Consider the following 19908-nt stretch of genomic DNA (forward strand, 5'->3'; position numbering starts at 1 on the left):
TAAAAGATTTCAGGATCTGTTCAAAAGCGTCTAGTGGTCTGTATTTGGCCCTCGGTCTGCCTATTCACTACCCCTGCTTTAATGGCTATTAGATTTAATTAGAAACCAATTTTTCTGCTCTAGGTACAAGCTTTGCGGATTTTTCATCTTAAATTTTATTCAAGTTGCTTTATTACACTTGACAGATTAGCTTTGCATAAACATAACCCCCCTTCAAATTTGAGCCCTGTTTTTCCCTTACTTTCAAATTTTGACGTTACTGAGTTGATTCACTAATCATGTTTAATAAAAGTTATATCTGCTTTGTCTACAGTCTCTTCTATGCTTTGCTTGTGTAATGAATTGCTTTATTTTGAAGATCAAATCAAATATTTGTACAGTATGCCTGCATGTACGGTATTTGATTAGCAAAGATTAATAGAGCTGCGTTTCCTTGACATTTAAAAACATACAATTTCTCTGAGGGCAAATCCAGAATAAAAAGTCCTTTTGTAGTTGTCAGGGGGAGGGAGCTTTATTCTAGACTGTGTGTCCATTCCTTTATGCAGCTCTGTTAAGCATAAGTTACAGGGTCAAATTCTTTTACCAGTAACACATTTCAAATCAGAATTTGTCCCTGATTTTACAAGAGATATTGTATCACAACAGCACACAAAAAAGTAGAGTAGTAAGTTCATTTTTCAAGGCTAAATATTAAAGATGATAGATTGGTAAAAGCAATAATGACATACAGCTTGATTCTCCATCCGGGTGAAAATAACATTCAGCATCTGAGTGAGGGTAGCCTTGGCAGTAGTCTGATTAATGAGATTTTTACTGGCTAGATAGATGTTGTAACAGGTTCTAACAGTCTGAAGGATGGTTCCTTCATGAATTTCTATATATGGAGATGTCACAGCAGTAAGAAGAGCCTAAAAAAAAAATAAATATATATATATATATATAAATATATATTACACACACACAGGAAGATTGAAATCTAAGTAAGTAGGAACAACCACATTTTAGAAGATTTACACAGGTAAATAAGTAGGCTGTGGCTTTGTTATGGAATACACACGTCTACTCCAACCTACCTTTATAAGACTATTTCTTTGAAATCAAAATTAGATTGGAGGAAGTTTACACAACAAATCCTGCATTTTGGCAGGGGGTTAGACTAGATGACCCTTACAGTCTCTTCTAACCCTATAATTTTATAGCTGAAATTTGTAAAGAGATTGGAGATATCGAACGATCTATTCCATGCAGTTATTTTAAAAGTATCAATGTTTGCCTCGAAGACGACCTATTGTGATGAAAGCAAGGACTCTCTCCACCTTCACAATCAGTCACAGGTTCCTTTCTTTGACCAAGGGAAGCTTTAAAGTTGGGCATCAAATTATTAGATCTCCACCAACCAAACTTCTGCTCTCACCTGCAATACCCTAATATTCCTGGACCAAAACCAGACTAGTGATGCTACTATAGCATGCCAGATCTTCTGAGCACAGTGTATGGTGGACTAATAGCTACTGAGCCACTGATATATGCCTCTAATTTTATAGTTTCAAGCAATTGCTGATCAATTTGTTTTCATTTTTATCAAAAGAAATAGATTTAAAGTCCCCATTCCTCACCAGTTTACACCCTTTGAAAACCCCATTGAAATCAATGGGACTGCATAAAGTGTAAGCAGGTGAAGCATTTGGCCCTGGCTTTCAGATTTAGGAATTCTATTGCTGCAGCGCAACATGCAAGATGGAAAAAGTTTTCCATTAAGCAAACAAATTCCTAAAATGAACCTTAAAAAACAGTGAACTGAAATACCTTAATTATTTGTAACTGCACTCCCTCATCTGTTTGAGGACCCTGAAAGCAATTGCAAACGGTCTCAACTATCCGGTCAATCAGGCGCTTTCCAGGAGCTCCGCTATCCGGAGCGTTGCCAGTGATATGTCCATATGCAATGAGTTTCTAAGTGGAGAGAATAGAGATTAGAGCATTACACATAGTCAGTTACAAGACACGGGCAATACAGCGCAGGGAAAGATTTTTGTATACGGTTCTCCTAACCGATTACAGCCTCCTACAAGACAGTGCTCACCTTTGCTGACAGCACAAAAATGAGCCAGACCAGACTGAGTCATATGTATGCTTGGATTGTCCATATGTCAGACAACTAAAGTTTTAAAGAAACCAAACATTTTTCCAAGTTAAACAGCCTAATGTCTCCTTTGCAAGCTTTATACCAGCAATGAGCATGTAGATACAAAATGCCACCATAAAAGGACTCCATGCCAGTCCATATTATAGTCAATAGAATACAAATGTTATAGCAGAAAATTTTGCTAATGCACAAACAAGTTTTGGTTTTTGGAGGTATTTTTAACACCCCAGAAAGACCAAGTCTGCTTAAAAAGCCCATTTTAAATTATTAGAAACAGCCAATTAAAAAAAAAAAGAAAAAGGACAATAATCAGAGGCCCTGATCCTGCACCCAAAACTCCGACTGATTTCAGGTTGGTGCTACAAGCCAGTTTAAGGATTTACTATAATGGCCCCATTAGGGATGTTAGTTTCCACCTACAAATCTGTATAGAGAATGCTTTGCCACGTTACGCAAAATGCTGAAGTGCCTGAAAAGCTAAAGCTGATGTATTCTTATTCAGTTCAAAAACTGCTTCAAGAAAGGCAGCTGAAAAGGATCTTCTGGGGACAAGCTTTCAGATCTCAGCAAGATTTTTCAGCCAAGTTTTGTAAAGCCCTATTGTGTGATTTACATAAGTAAATTACTCCTGGGGAAATTCTGTGCCAAAAACATTAAAAATCCTGCACACAGTATTTTAAAATTCTACAAAATGATGTGTTGTTTTGACAAACCACCACAATATAATCACACTCCTGGCACCTTAGCTGCCCAGGGCGGACAGTTGGCGGGAGTGCTGGAGCGGAGGGTGAGGGGGGAGCCTGGTGGAACCAAATTTTGCAGGAAACATCAATTCTGCACAAAATTCTCCATTGCGCGAGAGGCACAGAATTCCAGTAGGAGTAAATACAGAATGGTTTTGGTCAGAGCAATTGTACATATTCTGGCTAAATTCACTCCTTCACTATCACGATTACTGATAAAAGGACAAGATTTTAGACCGGTAATCTTGTGCATAATACCTCACCCTATTCCAGTTTAAACAGGATACTTACCTGCAAGCAGTCTAGTGAGGTACTGATGATGCGTGGGGACTTGGATTGGCAGGCCAGCTCAAACGGAAGGAAATACTTATCGGCTTCGATGAAGTTTGCTTTTGGTGGAGAGACAGTGCCTTGCCTAGTTTAAGAGGAAAAAAATGCATTGCTTGTGTTCTGAAAATTACGACTACATTTTCACCGGCTTTAAAATTAAAGCAGGTATAAGTGGCGCACAGCAGCATGTAAAAGGGATGCCATTTTCTCCCCACAAAACTGAATACATTTTTAAACCCTGAAGACTCAATCTACTTTAAAATCCAACTTCAGATTTTCTTATATTACAGCTATTCATTTTGATACTTCCCTCCTCACAAATAGCATAGAGTCAGATTCTCCTTTCACCGATATTGTTTAAAGCCATTGTAGTTTCAGTGGAATTACTCTCCATTTACACTAGTACAAGAGAAAAACCAGGCCCACTCCACCTCTACCCCGATAGAACACAGTCAGATAGAACGCGAATTCGGATCAAACGCGGTAAAGCAGTGCTCCGGGGAGCGGGGCTGCTTTACCTCGTTATATCCAAATTCGTGTCTCCGCAAGCGGTTCCTCGGCACCCCCCCCTTACTTCTGCGGCCCCCCACCCCAGCTCACCTCCGCTTCCACCCTCTTCCTCCACCACGTCAACCAAGCTTCACAATCATCATTGCTGTGTACAGTATTAAATTAATTATTTAAAACTTATACTGTATGTGTGCGCACGTATATATCACACAAACACACACACACACACACAGAGTCTTTTGTTTGGAGCAAAAATTTCCCTGGAACCTAAGCCCCACAATTTACATTAATTCTTATGAGGAAATTGGATTTGGTTAACATAGTTTTGCTTAAAGTAGCATTTTTCAGGAATATAACTACAATGTTAAGCAAGGCGTTACTATATAAGGTGGGTGCACAACTGGTTGCAAAACCATTCCCAGAGAGTAGCTTTCAGTGGTTCAGTGTCAAGCCGGAAGGGCATATTGAGTGGGGTGCTGCAGGCATCACTCCTGGGTCCGGTTCTGTTCAATATCTTCATCAATTATTTAGATAATGGCATCGAGAGAGTATATTTATAAAGTTTGCGGACAATACCAATACCTGGGTGGGGGTTGCAAGTGCTTCGGAGGATAGGAATAAAATTCAAAGTTATCTGGACAAATTGGAGAAATGGTCTGAAGTAAATAGGATGAACTTCAACAAGGACTAATGCACTTAGGAACAAATCAGTTGCACACATACAAAATGGGAAATGACTGCCTAGGGAAGAGTACTGTGGAAAGGGATCTGGGGGTCATGGTGGAGCACAAGCTACATATGAGTCAACAGTGTAACCATATTGCAAAAAAACCAAACATCATTCTGGCCTGTATTAGCAGGAGTGTTGTAAGCAAGACATAAGAAGTAATTCTTCCGCTCTACTCCACATTGATTAGGCCTCAGCTGGAGCATTGTGTCCAGTTCTGGGCACCACATTTCAGGAAAGATGTGGACAAACTGGAGAAAGCCCAGAGAAGAGCAACAAAAATGACTAAAGGTCTAGTAAATGTGACTTATGAGGGAAGAGTGAAATAATTGGGTTTGTTTAGTGTGGAGAAGAGAAGACCGGGTGGGGGGAAGGGGGGAGAGAACGGGACATGACAACAGTTTTCAAGTACATAAAAGGTTATTACAAGGAGGAGGGAGAGAAATTGTTCTCCTTAACCTCTGAGGATAGGACAAGAAGCAATGGATTTAAATTGCAGCAATGGCAGTTTACTTTGGATATTAGGAAAAACTTCCTAACTATCAGGGTGATTAAGCACTGGAATAAATTGCCTGGGGAGTTGTAGAATGTCCATCATTGGAGATTTTTAAGAGCAGGTTAGACAAACACCTGTCAGGGATGGTCTAGAGATAATACTTAGTCCTGCCTTGAGTGCAGGGGACTGGACTAGAAGACCTCTCGAGGTCCCTTTCAGTCGTATGATTCTACAATCTTGGTGATAATGGAGAAAGTTCTACAGAGACCATGTGAAGATTTCTGGGGAAGTGGTGACTTTACTTAAAATATTTTAAGTAACAAGCAACATTATGAGAAGTGAAAACGCTAATAAATGGAGAAGTGTTCCGTCCCTGGCCAGCAGGCCACGTGTTTGCAAATTTTTTTTTTTAAGAGACCTTTATGAATTCCAAATTTGCAATCTGAAAACAAATATTGAGACTGAGATGGACATTTTTATTCTTGGTAGGTAGCAGAGCGAGAGGAGAAGCCAGTGATGATTTTGGAAACTGATTTACAGACACCAAGGATGTAAATCTGTGAAACCATGACATATACTAGCTGGAGATTAGGACTCAAATGCGAAAATAAATTTTAACTGTCATTTATCCATTTAGGAATTAGTAGTGCTTTTCATCTTGCTCTTTACTCCTGTCAGAGTGTTTCATTAAGCGTAGCTTCTCTTAGCATTAGCAGGTAAATAGGCCTTGACAATTAATCTCTCCAATTTTCCACTTAGTTTGTGAATCTCAGATTCAAATGACTACTGAAGTTTTATATGGCCATAAATCTGCTCTTAATTCAAAGAGAAAAATTACAGCCCTCAGATTATATTTTGATGTTCATACTGAAACTTCATTTCTAAAGGAAATACAATTAAATGTGATACGACTAGGGAAAGATCAGTCTCAGAGACTCAAAAATCTTCTGTTGATCCTGAATTCCCCCTCCCTATACCCCAAGAAATGTAAGAATCTTTTGGGAAGTACTTTTAATTTTGCACTTAGATCTTAAGCGCGCGCACACACACACACACTTTCTTCCACGAAAGCCATCTCTAGCTTTTACTATCAATTTAGGTATTGGTGAAATATTTTATTAGATTCCGCTTTATCAAGTTTTAGAACATCACCATTTATCAGCTTATCCCCATCCAACTCCAAAACACCATCCCAGCATACTGGGGGATGCATCAGACGTAAAGATTTTCCCATTAAGATACTATTAATCTGGGTATACCATATATGTATATGTGTGTGTGAGTGAGAGAGAGGAGTGATGTAATAACACTGATTCACAGAGTTGCTAATGTCGGAAAGAAATCCGGTGACTTGGCTGACCTGTAGCTAATTAAATGTTATCGCAGACCAGCATTTGTGATCAAAACAACTAAAAACCATGAATTATTGAACACAAGAACCATAAAAAGAAGAGACTAGGATTTTCTATTAACAAATATGGTTAAGTCATGACTATTAAGAGACAAACCTAGTTAACGAAAGGAAGTGAAAAATTGGCATCCTTCAGAAATGTGGCAATTATTTGTAATGAAATGTGCTGGCAGTTACGGCTTGATTACCCACAACCACATGCATTACATAATTAGTACTCTCCACAAACACATGTTTTCTTACACAGACAGTACCAAAGCTATTCAAACTCTCTCCAATAAGCTAGCTTGTGTGTACTTTGCAAAAATTGCTGCTCAGATACTTGCACACTCACTACTGTGCAATCTTTGAGAAACAGCAGCAAGAGAGGTTGCTATTAATTGTATTAAGAACTTACCTTTGCTTTTCTAGATCTGCTTTTATTTCATCTAGGAAAAAAAGAAAAGGCAGAACAATGAAGATACCACAACACTCAACAGAAATGACACCTTCTGAATTTACATGCAGTTGTCATGAAGTAAACTAGTCTCAAACTAGAAGTTATACATCATTAGTGTCTGCTATTCTTTCTGCTGTATATTAAACTAAGCTTCCAAACATAAATAAATCTGGTTGGGTGTACACTAACAGCAGAACTTTCTAAATACAGTAAATTTTCAGGAGTGTCAATACAGCAAGCCTCATCGCCAATCAGAAGTACATGTTGCAAATGTCACCTTAGCCTTTATGCCACACTCGCAGTGAAATCAGAGCACCTAATAATCTAAGATCCCAGTACTTTAACAGTGACCTAATTTTCACTAAAAGAAAAGGAGTACTTGTGGCACCTTAGAGACTAACCAATTTATTTGAGCATAAGCTTTCGTGAGCTACAGCTCACTTCATCGGATCCAACTGTAGCTCACGAAAGCTTATGCTCAAATAAATTGGTTAGTCTCTAAGGTGCCACAAGTACTCCTTTTCTTTTTGTGAATACAGACTAACACGGCTGTTACTCTGAAACCTAATTTTCACTAGCTGTGGACGGCAGCCTTATACTCCTATAACTCCCAGACAGGATACTGTCAGTATCTAAACTTGTTTCAAGCGATAATCCTGGACAATGGACAATTCACTCTGTACTTGCTCTTCAAAACCACCTTTGGAGGAGTGTCATTAGCCTTGGACTAGATGTGCATAAATTCAGATGACTTTGGTGTCACCTGAGTAGCCTAATAACTTTTCTCATTCTCAGGAGTGCTATTATGCAAGAAATAGTAAGTGAATGGAGGAAAGCAAAGAGCTCCTATGAGCATTCCAGGACTCAAACGCTAGGTCATACCTCCTCCACTTGGAGCCTGTAGTTGTCTGTAAAACACCATGCTTAAATACGGATACACCTCTGGTGTCAGATATATTTCTCCAACAGAATCCCTCCGGTGTCATGTTAATATTATGAACCTTGGGTGCTATATAGCCCCAACCTTTGTCAAGTAGCCCAGAATACATATTTCCATGGATCTGTGTACTTATGAAGACTTGTTACCATATCACCGTGTATTGGTGGCACTGTGGCACCAATGGTGGGTTACAAATGATAGATCATTACTATTCCAGAAGTACATTTTGCACTTCTACTGTGCTCTCCATCCAAAGATCTCAAAATGCTTTAACAACCTAGTTAGGCCTCCCAACTCTCCAGGTGGTATTAGACTCATTTTATAGAAAAAGACATTGACATTTTCTAAATCTTAGGTCTTTCCTCCTCCCACCGTGTTTCTGTAGCTTGTGTCTGTGTCTCAGTACTGAACAATATTACATATTCAACAGCTCCTTCTCATTCCAACTCCCTTCTAATCAACCCCTCATGCTCCCTTAGCCTCCCTAGTATTTGACCCACAACTGGGCCTTGTCCACCGAAACTTTAGACATTTCTCACACTTCCAAGAAGTGCTAGGGTAAACAAAAAGCAGTCACTGAGACCAGGGTGGGTGGGTAGGAAGAAGCTTCTACCTGGTTTTCGCTAACATTTGTACTAGACCAAGATAGGGAACTTGCTGCAGAATCTCATTGTAAAACAGGCCACAGCTAAACAACAGATGCTTTTGACTGGTACAGTATCTTTCAGTGTTTCAGACAACTATATATCCCTCACATATATTTAGCATTTATACACAGGACGTTACAAGAATGAATCCTCACAGTGTGCCTGTAAAGTAGGTGAGTTAGTGCTATTATCCCCATTTTACACATGGGGAGATGGAAGAGATAGGAAGTGACCTGCATAAGATCAGTTAGTGACAGAGCCAGGACTGGAACTTGGGACCCTCGACTCCTAATACCACACTTATCCTTCCATATCACACTACCACAGGTCAATGTGTTCAGTGGTTAAAAGAAGGGAAAACACAGACTCCGGCAATGAGCAATGGCACAAGAACAGACTGAACTCTGGACAGTATCCTACCTATTCCGCACAGAATACCATCAGAGGTAGCAGCAAGCTTGAGTAACATCCTTTGAGTTAATGAAGTTCAAGATCTTGAAAAGCATATAATGAGACCCATAGCACGTCATGGCTAACTATCCAGTTTCCATGTGGTTTGTGGAGATACAGGTGGGCAGTGTAGCTTAATGTATAAAATGCGTTGAGCTCCCTGGATGGCAGGAACTATAGAAATTCAGAGTTTTATTATGAGATGACTGCTGAGTGGTTCTGTCAGACAGGTTTCAGTGTAGACCTGGCATAGTTGTAAGCAGTATTTTTGCAAAGTTTTCAACGATAAGAAATGATTGCTTGCTGATCAGATCTTAAATTTCAGAAAGAAAAACAAATGGTTTATAAACAGGTGGTAGCTTCTCCTTATAGTGCTATCAAAAGCTAGATAAATTTAAACAATACTCTGTGTTGATTAAACTAACTTTACTCACATGAATAGTCCTATTGGCGTCAACGAGATCACTCACATTAGTAAAGTTAAGCATGTATGAGAGAGACGGGATAGAGATTGGGCTGGATTATATAGTCTTCCAGATGGAACTATGGCAGTGGCCCAAAGTGGTGGGGCAGGGAGAGAGAGATCTATGTGGTTAGTGAGTTTGGCAGAGGTTATTAAAGCCCATTGTGTCATAAAAGAACTCGGTACCTAAGTCTTCCTTTCAGTTGTTTAAAAACTAATTTTTTTATTTTGTTAGAATTACACAGAGTTAATCATTCTCTGAAACAGTCATGGTTGTATGTAAACTGCTCACTATCACTGTTACACAACAAGGCTTATCTCCTACCGCTTAGGCTAGCCATTTCTTGGCTCAAACAGCAGGTAATGCAAGGCCTTGGTTATGCGGGGAATTTAGCCAGCACAGCCATTCCAGAATAATTCCCCGTGTAACTCTTATTCCCGGAAGAAGACTCCCTCTTTCCAGTTTAGTGTAAATCTACAAAGGCATTCTTATTGTGAAATAAGTGAGGAATGGGGAGTTACTTTACAATAGTTATAGTTAAGGCTGCGTGTCTGTCACGGAGGTCACCGATTCCGTGACTTTCCGTGACTTCTTCAGCAGCAGCAGCACCTTGGATGTGGGAGGGGGCTCAGGGCTGGGGCACGGGGTTGAGAGCAGCAGGACGCTCACCTGGGAGGGGAGAGGCTCCCCGGCACGTCCCTGCAGCTCCTAGGCAGAGCCCCACCCCAGCACCAGCGGGGGTCCTGGGCCACCCCTGCAGTACCCGCAGTGCCCCAAGCACCTCCAGCCCAAGTTTTAGTTAGGGGTATATAATAAAAAAGTCATGGATAAATTAACGACCCATGAATTTTTGTTTACTGCCTGTGACCTGTCCATGATTTACTTAAAATACCCGTGACTAAAACATAGCCTTAGCTATGGTAGTTTAAAATCACACCCTACCTTATTCTGGAAATAAACTTCCCCATGTAAATAAGCCCTCAATCTCCCACATAGAAACAAACGATTTGTTTCTGAGTTTCAGTCCCCCACTAAACTGGTTTATCTTCCATGTAATCAATTTTGTTTAAATCGATCAGAGCTGTCCGTTTTCCCCTCTAATGCTAAGGCAGATACCACACTGAAGTTTGCAGACCGATGAAAAATTACGTTTCCAACTGAATAGTACTGGCCTTAGCTACTTCCTGTATTTCATCAGATAGCAAGGGAAGCTACCTTGCTTCTCAGTCTTCAAGGCTCAAAGTACACTCCTTGTTATGAATATACACTAGCCTGTTTCCCCATCACAATTCTGGTGAAAGGTTAATATCCACATAGTTTTGTATTAAAATCCTGTACACCAATACTAACTGAATATACAAGTTTATATATTTTTCCAGAACTTCTGAGCTGATGATTTGAGATTATCACCAGTCATTGCATAAGGCATTCTGTTTCAAGGATAATGCAGCAGAGTAAGCAAAAGCTTTAAACACAATATTACGCAGCTGAAGATTTAAAGCATGGCAGGACCCATTCAGGAAGTATCCAGAGACATTCTAAGATCAAGAGAAAGATTAGCTATATGCCAGTTCCGGCTCTGAGACTGACTCACTGTGGAAACTTGGGCCATACATTTAATAGCTCTACCACAGTTACACCATCTGTAAAATAGTGATAGTACTAGCATACCACAAGCATGCCGTGTGGCTTCATTAGTTATCTGTAAAGCACTACTGGGCAAGAAGAGTTAAATGCTGGACCCTCTGTGGCATGACAGCATCCCCTTCTGTAGAATTCCATGGAATACAGGCAGTATTATAGTAGATTTGTAAGACAAGCTTATGAGTTTAAAAACCATTCTGGGACACGCTGCACATCAGGAGATTTGCCTAATGTCAAGGTGAGAACACAGTGTATAGCATTAATTTCTTTTGCTGGCAAACTCACAAGGTGCTACTGGCAACAGCCCAAGACAAACCTACTTCTCTCAAAAGATGGACTATGCCACAGTATACTCTTGGGAGAGTGGAGCAGAAGAGAGGCAGTCCAGAATGCTTCTATTATTTCAGCCCTTTAAATCAGTTGAAACAGTAAGATTACAACCAAACTTCCTGAGAATTACTTAATCAGGGATAAAAGAATGCAGGGAGCAGCTCTTTTGACATAACTGAGCAGTTTACAAAGAAAACGGATTTTTAACTACTAGCCCTGCAAATTCAGGCTGGAACGCAAGACCCAAACTGTTTGCTTTATGGGACATGTGTTATCACTAGCAATTAGCTAAATTTTAAGTCCAGAATTTCTGCTACAGACAAACAAGCTAAAATAGAATCCTCCCCACTCTCCCTAAGCTCTGCTGATTCTGCACTGTTAACAGAAATAAAATTATTTTTGGTCACAAAAGCAAGACTATATGAATCCAAATACATAGAGGGTGCAAATCCATTGAAGAGGCGGCTATTTTTTAACAAAATCCCATCCCCATGCTTTAAAAATCTTGAAATGTCAGAAAGAAGTTATCTGCAATCCACCTTCATGTATTAAAATTCAGAAGAGAAAAGCTGAACCAGGTGGCTTCCTTTGTATTTTGGCAAGTAATGTCAAGTAACAAAGGCTAACTCAAGAAGCAACAGGGAGTAGTCAAATTTATCCATAAAAGACAAGATTGTTGCTTTTGCTGTCTAGATGCCACAACGATGGGAATGCTGAGTATAGTGACTAAAAAGGCAAAGCTACCTTAAGAGGACTCTACAAGTTGTGCTGGAAGCTGAAATAAATGGGAAATATTTTTTAATAGAGAGTTGTTACTGCATAGTTAATACAGGTAACATGTTTATAAACCATCTGTTTGCCCTTTCTGCATGGTGGACTGAACCTATACCACTACAGTGGAATGTTGCTCACATACACCGCACTTTGAGGATGGGAATAATTTGCTTAACATATTGGCATTTTGCTAGACATATTTGATTTGTTCAAAAACACTGAGGTCCAAAAGTCAGACTAGGCAGGGAAAGTGGAATTTAAGCTCTGCCCACAATCCCAAAACAACTGAATCTTTCTATGATGTAATCAGCAGTGACACTCAAAGACGACATTTCAGTTATGTTAGGCTACAGAGTTTACTCCATTTTAAATGAATAGTGTATTTTCACATTTCTCTGAGCTGTTTTTATTTGCAGACTCAGGCAGTCTGCCTCAAGGGATTTTCTTTGCAACTATTAGGACTACAAACTTTATTTCAAAACTATTAAAGCTTCAATTCTGCATAGTTTAATCAAGCCGTACTAGAGAGATACTGGTGCCATATACCGGCTAAATCTGACCCCTGCCTGATGATTTTTGTTTTATTAATCTAAATACAGAGAATGTTGCTAACATGTAATTAAGATTGTGTCTTGGATAGTCCTGTGGCAATGAAATTCAAAACTATGTTTAATAGTTATTGGAATGTGTTAGTTATTGGAAATGTTTTCCACAGCCTTTCTAGACAAAGTTGCTGGTGGTGATGCAAGACCCTCCGCTTGGAGGCACACCCTGTCTGTTCTCAGCTGGTACTGGTGAAGAAGACTTAGAATTTGTCTTAACTAGAAAAAGGGTGAGATGGGAGGAAAGTCTTGTGTTTTGGTTTTTAAATGACCCATATTGACTATGTTGGGGTTAACAACAGCTGTTTTATATACACACACACACCCACCCATCCATATGGGAAGTCTAGTGAAAACAGTGTAAAACTGAGGGGTTTTGTTTTACCACGTTAATTATTACATTAACTAGCCATATAGAATTTACTATCATACACCACACAGATGTTTGTTCAAGGCCACTGCAGCTTAAGGTTAAACAGGACAAGCAACAAATGTGCATGCCCTATCTAACTTTGATTTTAGAGTCAATTTAGTTAACATGTATTCACACACAACTAAAAAGGAAGCGTAGATACATGTGAGATTTCCTATGCATTCACCCGCCAAGAGGCTGGCTGCATATTTTGTCATTTAAAAATATTGTCACATGTCACTTTAATGCAACCATATGCATGGCTAGTTTTGTGCCTTTCTTTTAATTACTGTTCTATGTTTCAGCTTGTCTATATCCCATTGTAAGCTCTTCTAAGTGGGGACTGTTTTCTAATACATTTGTAAAGTGAGGAATTCCACCATGATTTCAACAATTTCCATCCCACCATCAACCTCAGCCTGGACCAGTCCACATAAGAGATCCTCTTCCTGGACACTATTGTGCTAATAAGCAATGGTCACATAAACACCACCCTATACCGGAAACCTACTGACCGCTATGCCTACAGCTTTCATCCAGACCACACCACACGATCCATTGTAGAGCTTGGCTGTAGACGATACAACTGCATTTGCTCCAACCCCTCAGACAGAGACAAACACCTACAAGATCTCTATCAAGCATTCTTACAACTACAACACCCATCTGCTGAAGTGAAGAAACAGATTGACAGAGCCAGAAGAGTACCCAGAAGTCACCTACTACAGGACAGGCCCAACAGAGAAAATAACAGAACGCCACTAGCCATCACCTTCAGCCCCCAACTAAAACCTCTCCAGCGCATCATCAGGGATCTACAACCTATCCTGAAGGATGACCCATCACTCTCACAGATCTTGGGAGACAGGCCAGTCCTTGCTTACAGACAGCCCCCAAACCTGAAGCAAATACTCACCAGCAACCACACACCACACAACAAAACCACTAACCCAAGAACCTATCCTTGCAACAAAGCCCATTGCCAACTGTGTCCACATATCTATTCAGGGGACACCATCACAGGGCCTAATCACATCAGCCACACTATCAGAGGTTCGTTCATCTGCACATCCACCAATGTGATATATGCCATCATGTGCCAGCAATGCCCCTCTGCCATGTGCATTGGTCAAACTGGACAGTCTCTACGTAAAAGAATAAATGGACACAAATCAGACGTCAAGAATTATAACATTCAAAAACCAGTCGGAGAACACTTCAATCTCTTTGGTCACTCGATTACAGACCTAAAAGTTGCAATTCTTCAACAAAAAAACTTCAAAAACAGACTCCAACGAGAAACTGCTGAATTGGAATTAATTTGCAAACTGGATACAATTAACTTAGGCTTGAATAGAGATTGGGAGTGGATGGGTCATTACACAAAGTAAAACTATTTCCCCATGTTTATTCCCCCCCCCGCCCCTCAGACGTTCTTGTCAACTTCTGGAAATGGCCCACCTTGATTATCACTATAAAAGGTTTCTCCCACACCCCGCCCCCGCTCTCCTACTGGTAACAGCTCATCTTTAGTGATCACTCTCGTTACAGTGTGTATGGTAACACCCATTGTTTCATGTTCTCTATGTATATAAATCTCCCCACTGTATTTTCCACTGAATGCATCCGATGAAGTGAGCTGTAGCTCACGAAAACTTATGCTCAAATAAATTTGTTAGTCTCTAAGGTGCCACAAGTACTCCTTTTCTTTTTACATATGCCTATAGTACTCTATAAATGCTTATTATTCAGCTATTTATCCAGAGATTCTGTATACTTGTCTATTTTTCACCAATTTTCTTGAGTTGACTATCCTCCAGAGAACAGAACCTCTGTTTAAAGACTATTTCTCCCATTCAATTTCTCCTGGGTTTACAAGCATTAAGGGTACAAGCTACTATTACATGCACTGGTGAAGCAAGACTCCGAATGAAGGAATCATTCAGACTCCATTTATTCTACACCCAATACCATACAACTCAACTAAGAAGAGTCTACAGGAACAAGTTGCTACAGATAACCGGCAGGACAGTTCTCACCGCACAGATGATTCTGACACAGTTAGGAGCATGACTGGAAAGTCCTATCCTTTCATTCCTGTCTGGACTCCTGTTTAACATACTGTGAAGACATTTAAGTTGTATGTTTCTCATTTCTATGATGAGCTTTATGCTAGATATTGAGAAGTTTGAGAAAACTGCAGGTTGCTGATCTATCTGTAATCAGGGAGAGTGGGAATCTCGTCATAAAATCATCAGTTACCAAAGACTTGCAGTTACAGAGCAGGAGTACCTCCACCTCTTTTGGACAAGAAATACCACAACATTCGGGGCAATTCACACATCAAGGGACATTTTCTCATCAACTGACTAATGCTACATACACATTTGGTTGATTTCAAATTTCATAGATGAACATTATTCCCCTCTGTCAAAAGATGTCCTCAAGCTTAATAGAAGTAAGTCCAGCTTTTCACAGTTCCTTTCCTATTTTTACAGTATACCTGTGGAACTTCTCAGTTACTTGTATACATTCAATTTGGGAAGACTGAATTATTCTGATAATGCTTTTATGGGACCTGCAGAATATCAACAAATTTATTTTCTAAATCAATTTAAAGACACTTGCATTACCTTGTCAATGCTCAAAATGCCACATATAAATTTAAAGAACAGCTGTACAATTTAAAAGATTTGGATGTGCCCCTCAAATAAGACAAGAGTTATAGGAGTGGGATTTTAAAGTTAGAGAGAAAAATTAAGCTCCCAAATTTAGTGCTATAAGGTTCAAGTTTATTACATAAGAGATTGAAAGTTTTATTGATGTGTTAAATATCAAGATAGTTAGTAATCAATAGAACTAAATAATCATTTAGAACAATGGAGTAGCCAACCTCACCCCCTCCAGTTATTTAGAATGAGAACCCATCATAAGTGCACCATGTTCTCCACTGGTACAGGTAGTGTGGTTCACTGATATAGGTGTGCGTTGTAGTCTCACTCGCTATTTTATGCTCTGGCATGCTATTAATTCAAGTCTTATTAAACAATAAAAATCTGTTAATAAATTAGTATTTTAACAAGAGGAATTTCAAATAAGAAATATCAAAAGAGACAGCTGACAACTGCATGATGTTAGTTACACACAAAACAAAATTCATCTTATTTCACTGTGCTCTTCTTCCACTAGAGTAGCTCTGCTGGCAAACAATTTTTAAAAAGTGCTAGATTGTTTCTTTGATGTTCTGCAACACAATTATACAAATGTTTAAGAACTGAGTGGCAAGAGAACACAGGTCTAATTAATGGAAGTCTCTTAACAATTCTGCAGCCTTATTCTCCAATAGTAGTTCTCTTGGATTAGTCGGTCTCCCCTCAATTCCCCAAACTGAACGGGTTGCGTTACTTCCAGACTCCCCAGTGTATTTCATACTACACATACTTGATAATTTTGTTCTTTAAAGAGTTGAAGATTCATTCATTGTGAATTGTACCACTGAACTCCAATGTAACTTATTTTTCTTCACTTGGAATAGAAAGGAGTTCATCTGATATGAAGTAAGATTTAGTAAGTGAAGTATTAATACCTGGATGCATAAATAGAAGAGAATGTAATCATGTTGCTGCTGAAAAAGTTATTTGGCAACACTCACCAAACAGAACTTTTAGACTTTCCTTCAATGTAGCAATCAAGGCTCTACATGAGCAGAGATAGTTGGGCAATAGATTATCATCTGCCCAGGCCCAACTTTCTCCCTGACACAGGTTTGGAAATATAAATCCAAAAAATGTGTAAAATCAGTTTCATGCCAACCATCAGCACCAGTTTCCCCCAAAGACAGTCTATGTGCAATGACACAAGAAATTAGTTCCAAATTCATTTATATCACTCTTATCATAGCCTGAGCCACAGGGAATTTTATTCCTAGCCTTGTCGTCTTTGACCACTCCTCTAAGTGCTTTTTGATATTCTGCAGTTTAACAAAAGGAAACTAGACAATCATTTTATCAATTATTCACTAGTAGAAATAATCCCATGCAAGACAAGTACAATGAAATTGGGTTCCCCCCCATAATTAGCATCACAGGATTTCAGTTTTTGTTTTACTTCAAGTGTCATAAATAGTCAAACCAAGATCAACACATCTACTGGTAGCTGGTATTGTATTACCCATATTATTAATATCTCTTGTTTATTAAACACATTTTTAAGAACTAGAAACATGCTATTGATCACAGCTGTTGCATCTTACTATTTTAGACAACGGGCCTACAGCTGGATCAGTGCAGACTCCTGCACCTATATACAAATCCAATTCCGAAATTGGAGCTTTAGATTGTGAACTCTTTGGAGCATAGATTATTTTTTCATGTGCATTTGTACAGCACCCAGCACAATGGAGCCCCAAATCCTCATCGGGGTTTCTGAGTCTGGGATTGCTAAGGCAATAAGTATAATACTACCAACACATAACAGAAATAGTCAACTTAAAAAAAAATCAAATCACACTTATTTCTGATCCCACCTCCCAATCTACTGTTACTACAATTAACTCCAGAATATTTCTATAAGGCAGAGCTCAGGTGGAGTGTGTTTTGTTTTTTGGTTTTTTTGTTTTTTTTTTTGAGGGGGGGGGTTATTTACAGAGTGCACCTGACAGCACTTGATGTCTAGTCAGTTTCATTGTTTTCCCGGCATACTCAATGATTCTTTCCACTTATTATGTATTTCACACAGCTCTAGAGGAAATACACTTAAAAAACAAAACAAAAATCGGTTCCAGAGTAGCAGCCGTGTTAGTCTGTATTCGCAAAAAGAAAAGGAGTACTTGTGGCACCTTAGAGACTAACAAATTTATCTGACCATAAGTTTTCGTGAGCTACAGCTCACTTCATCGGATGCATCCGATGAAGTGAGCTGTAGCTCACGAAAGCTTATACTAAAACAAAAATAGCAACGCTTGGTTTTACAGTTTTTGTGGCTTTACAAGTACTCCAGTGTAAACATTGAACCTGAAAATCAACTGATTAAAAAAAAAAATAAAGTTGATGTTATCCCTTTAAAGAACACAAAACAAAAAAAGTCACTTTGGATATAAAAACTGGACTGGTTAACCTAATGCCATTCCCTCTCCTGCCCAAAACCTAATTTCCATTATTTTATACACTGTAACTTTTCCAAAATCCATTAAATTGGCTGATATAAAAGAATCAATTATAATTGCAAGAGACTTCTGCACTAACACTGTCAATTCAAAAACTTTTGGAATTCAATAAAATATTGCAGACACAACCTACATGCCTGAAAAGTTAATAGTTTTCAGCCAACATATGATTTGAAGAAGAAAAAAAGATGTCAAAGAATTATCAGCTTGATTGATAGAACTGTTCTTAAAGTTGATAGTTTTTTGACAGTCCCTTCTGGTTTCCAGCTGTATGGCCCCTGAACTAGTTTAAGAAGAATCCACAGACAGCATTTACATTTTACATTAACATCAGAAGTAAATCAGTTGGACCTTGTTCTTTTCTCCTGAGTTTTAAAAAAAGGGCCTCTTTTTTCCCTTCCCCCAAGCAAATTTGTCCAGAGAATAACAGAGTTGCTGTGAGTCAGGAAGATCCAGAGTCAGGCTGTTTGCTCACAAACCGAAGAGTATCCAACGTGGCAGATTAACCTGCAGAATGGTAACTAATGACAGTCGCAGTCACTGACAAAGCCACTGCCCATTGGCAGAGACAGGCTGCACGCTGGCTGTACGCAGCTGGGGGAAGTGGGGAACTCCCGGCCCCGGCAGGGCTCGCCCAGCCACACCTGGCTGGCTCTCCCCTGCCGGGGCGGGGGCACGCAAAGGGGATGGCCATCCCCCAAAGGACGGCGAAGTGTGATCCTCATCCAGACTCACCCCCCCGCCACCTGTCAGGGTCCCCGCAGCTGCCGAGGAGGGAGAATGGGCCCCCCCAGGGAACACAGGGGACCTGGTGCGATCCGGACTCACCCTCCGCCACCTGTCAGGCTCCCCACAGCTAGCCCCCGCAGCGCGGGGGAGGGGGCTTCTCGGGGAACGGGGCCCAGGCGCGGACTCACCCAGCGCCACCTGGCAGGCTCTCCGCAGCTGGCCGTGCGGGGTCCGCTTCGCCTCCTTCTCCGCTAGGATCTTCTCCAGAGCCCGGGAGACGAACATGCTCTTGGTGCGGGTGTCCTGTTCCCGGGCAGGGGGCTCCATGGCCGAAGGCCCCCGCGGGGGTTGGAGAACGGGGCTCAGAGGCTCCGGCCGCGTTGGGGCCCCATGATCTGCAAGAGGCGCGATTCCCTCAGCAGCGGCAATAGCGCCAGGGACACGGCGCCGCCATATTGGCTCCGTCACGTGACTCCTCCGACTCTACCTTCCCCCGTCTTCCGGCTTGACCTCTGACCCCCCAAAGTTGCCAATGGTGACGGAGGGGGTGGGGTAGAGTGGGTGTGGCCTGTCGGAGGGGCGTGCCCATCGTGTCTGGAGAGAGGGGAGGCTGGGCTGCTGATGAGGTCACAACTGGGGGGGCCTGCCCAGGAGGAAAGTCCCTCCCCCCCCATCTCACACTGCTTCAGCCATTACTGGCGACCCACAAGGCTGCTCTTGGCCAGGCCGCAATCGCTTGACTCTAGTTAGCGAGGGTGCCAGCGGGGCATGGCAGTCCGGACTTCCGCATGGGCTAGCAATGCAAGTGCTGGGTCCTCAGTGGGCTTGTACCTAGGCTGCTGTGTAATTGTTGTCTACACTACTATCGTTACTAGGGTTGCCAACCCTCCAGGATTGGCCTGGAGTCTCCAGGAATTAAAGATTAATCTTTAATTAAAGATTATGTC

At 40.6% G+C, this 19908-nt stretch overlaps 1 protein-coding gene across 1 annotated transcript in view; it reads right to left on the reverse strand.

Moving 5' to 3' along the window:
- ARFGEF2 (ARF guanine nucleotide exchange factor 2) overlaps positions 1–19440 on the reverse strand; it is a 57288-nt gene extending 37848 nt beyond the window's left edge. Inside the window, exons 1-5 of the mRNA XM_074970034.1 lie at positions 19150–19440; positions 6764–6794; positions 3184–3307; positions 1810–1956; positions 732–911 (exon numbers count right to left, since the gene is read on the reverse strand). Coding sequence (XP_074826135.1) covers positions 732–911; positions 1810–1956; positions 3184–3307; positions 6764–6794; positions 19150–19288 — 621 coding nt within the window. The 5' untranslated portion in view covers positions 19289–19440. The remainder of the gene's footprint in view (positions 1–731; positions 912–1809; positions 1957–3183; positions 3308–6763; positions 6795–19149) is intronic.
- Between the last annotated feature and the right edge of the window lie 468 nt (positions 19441–19908).

This window comes from Natator depressus, chromosome 13, assembly GCF_965152275.1.
Source record: "Natator depressus isolate rNatDep1 chromosome 13, rNatDep2.hap1, whole genome shotgun sequence".
In the NCBI taxonomy this organism is placed as follows: domain Eukaryota; kingdom Metazoa; phylum Chordata; order Testudines; family Cheloniidae; genus Natator; species Natator depressus.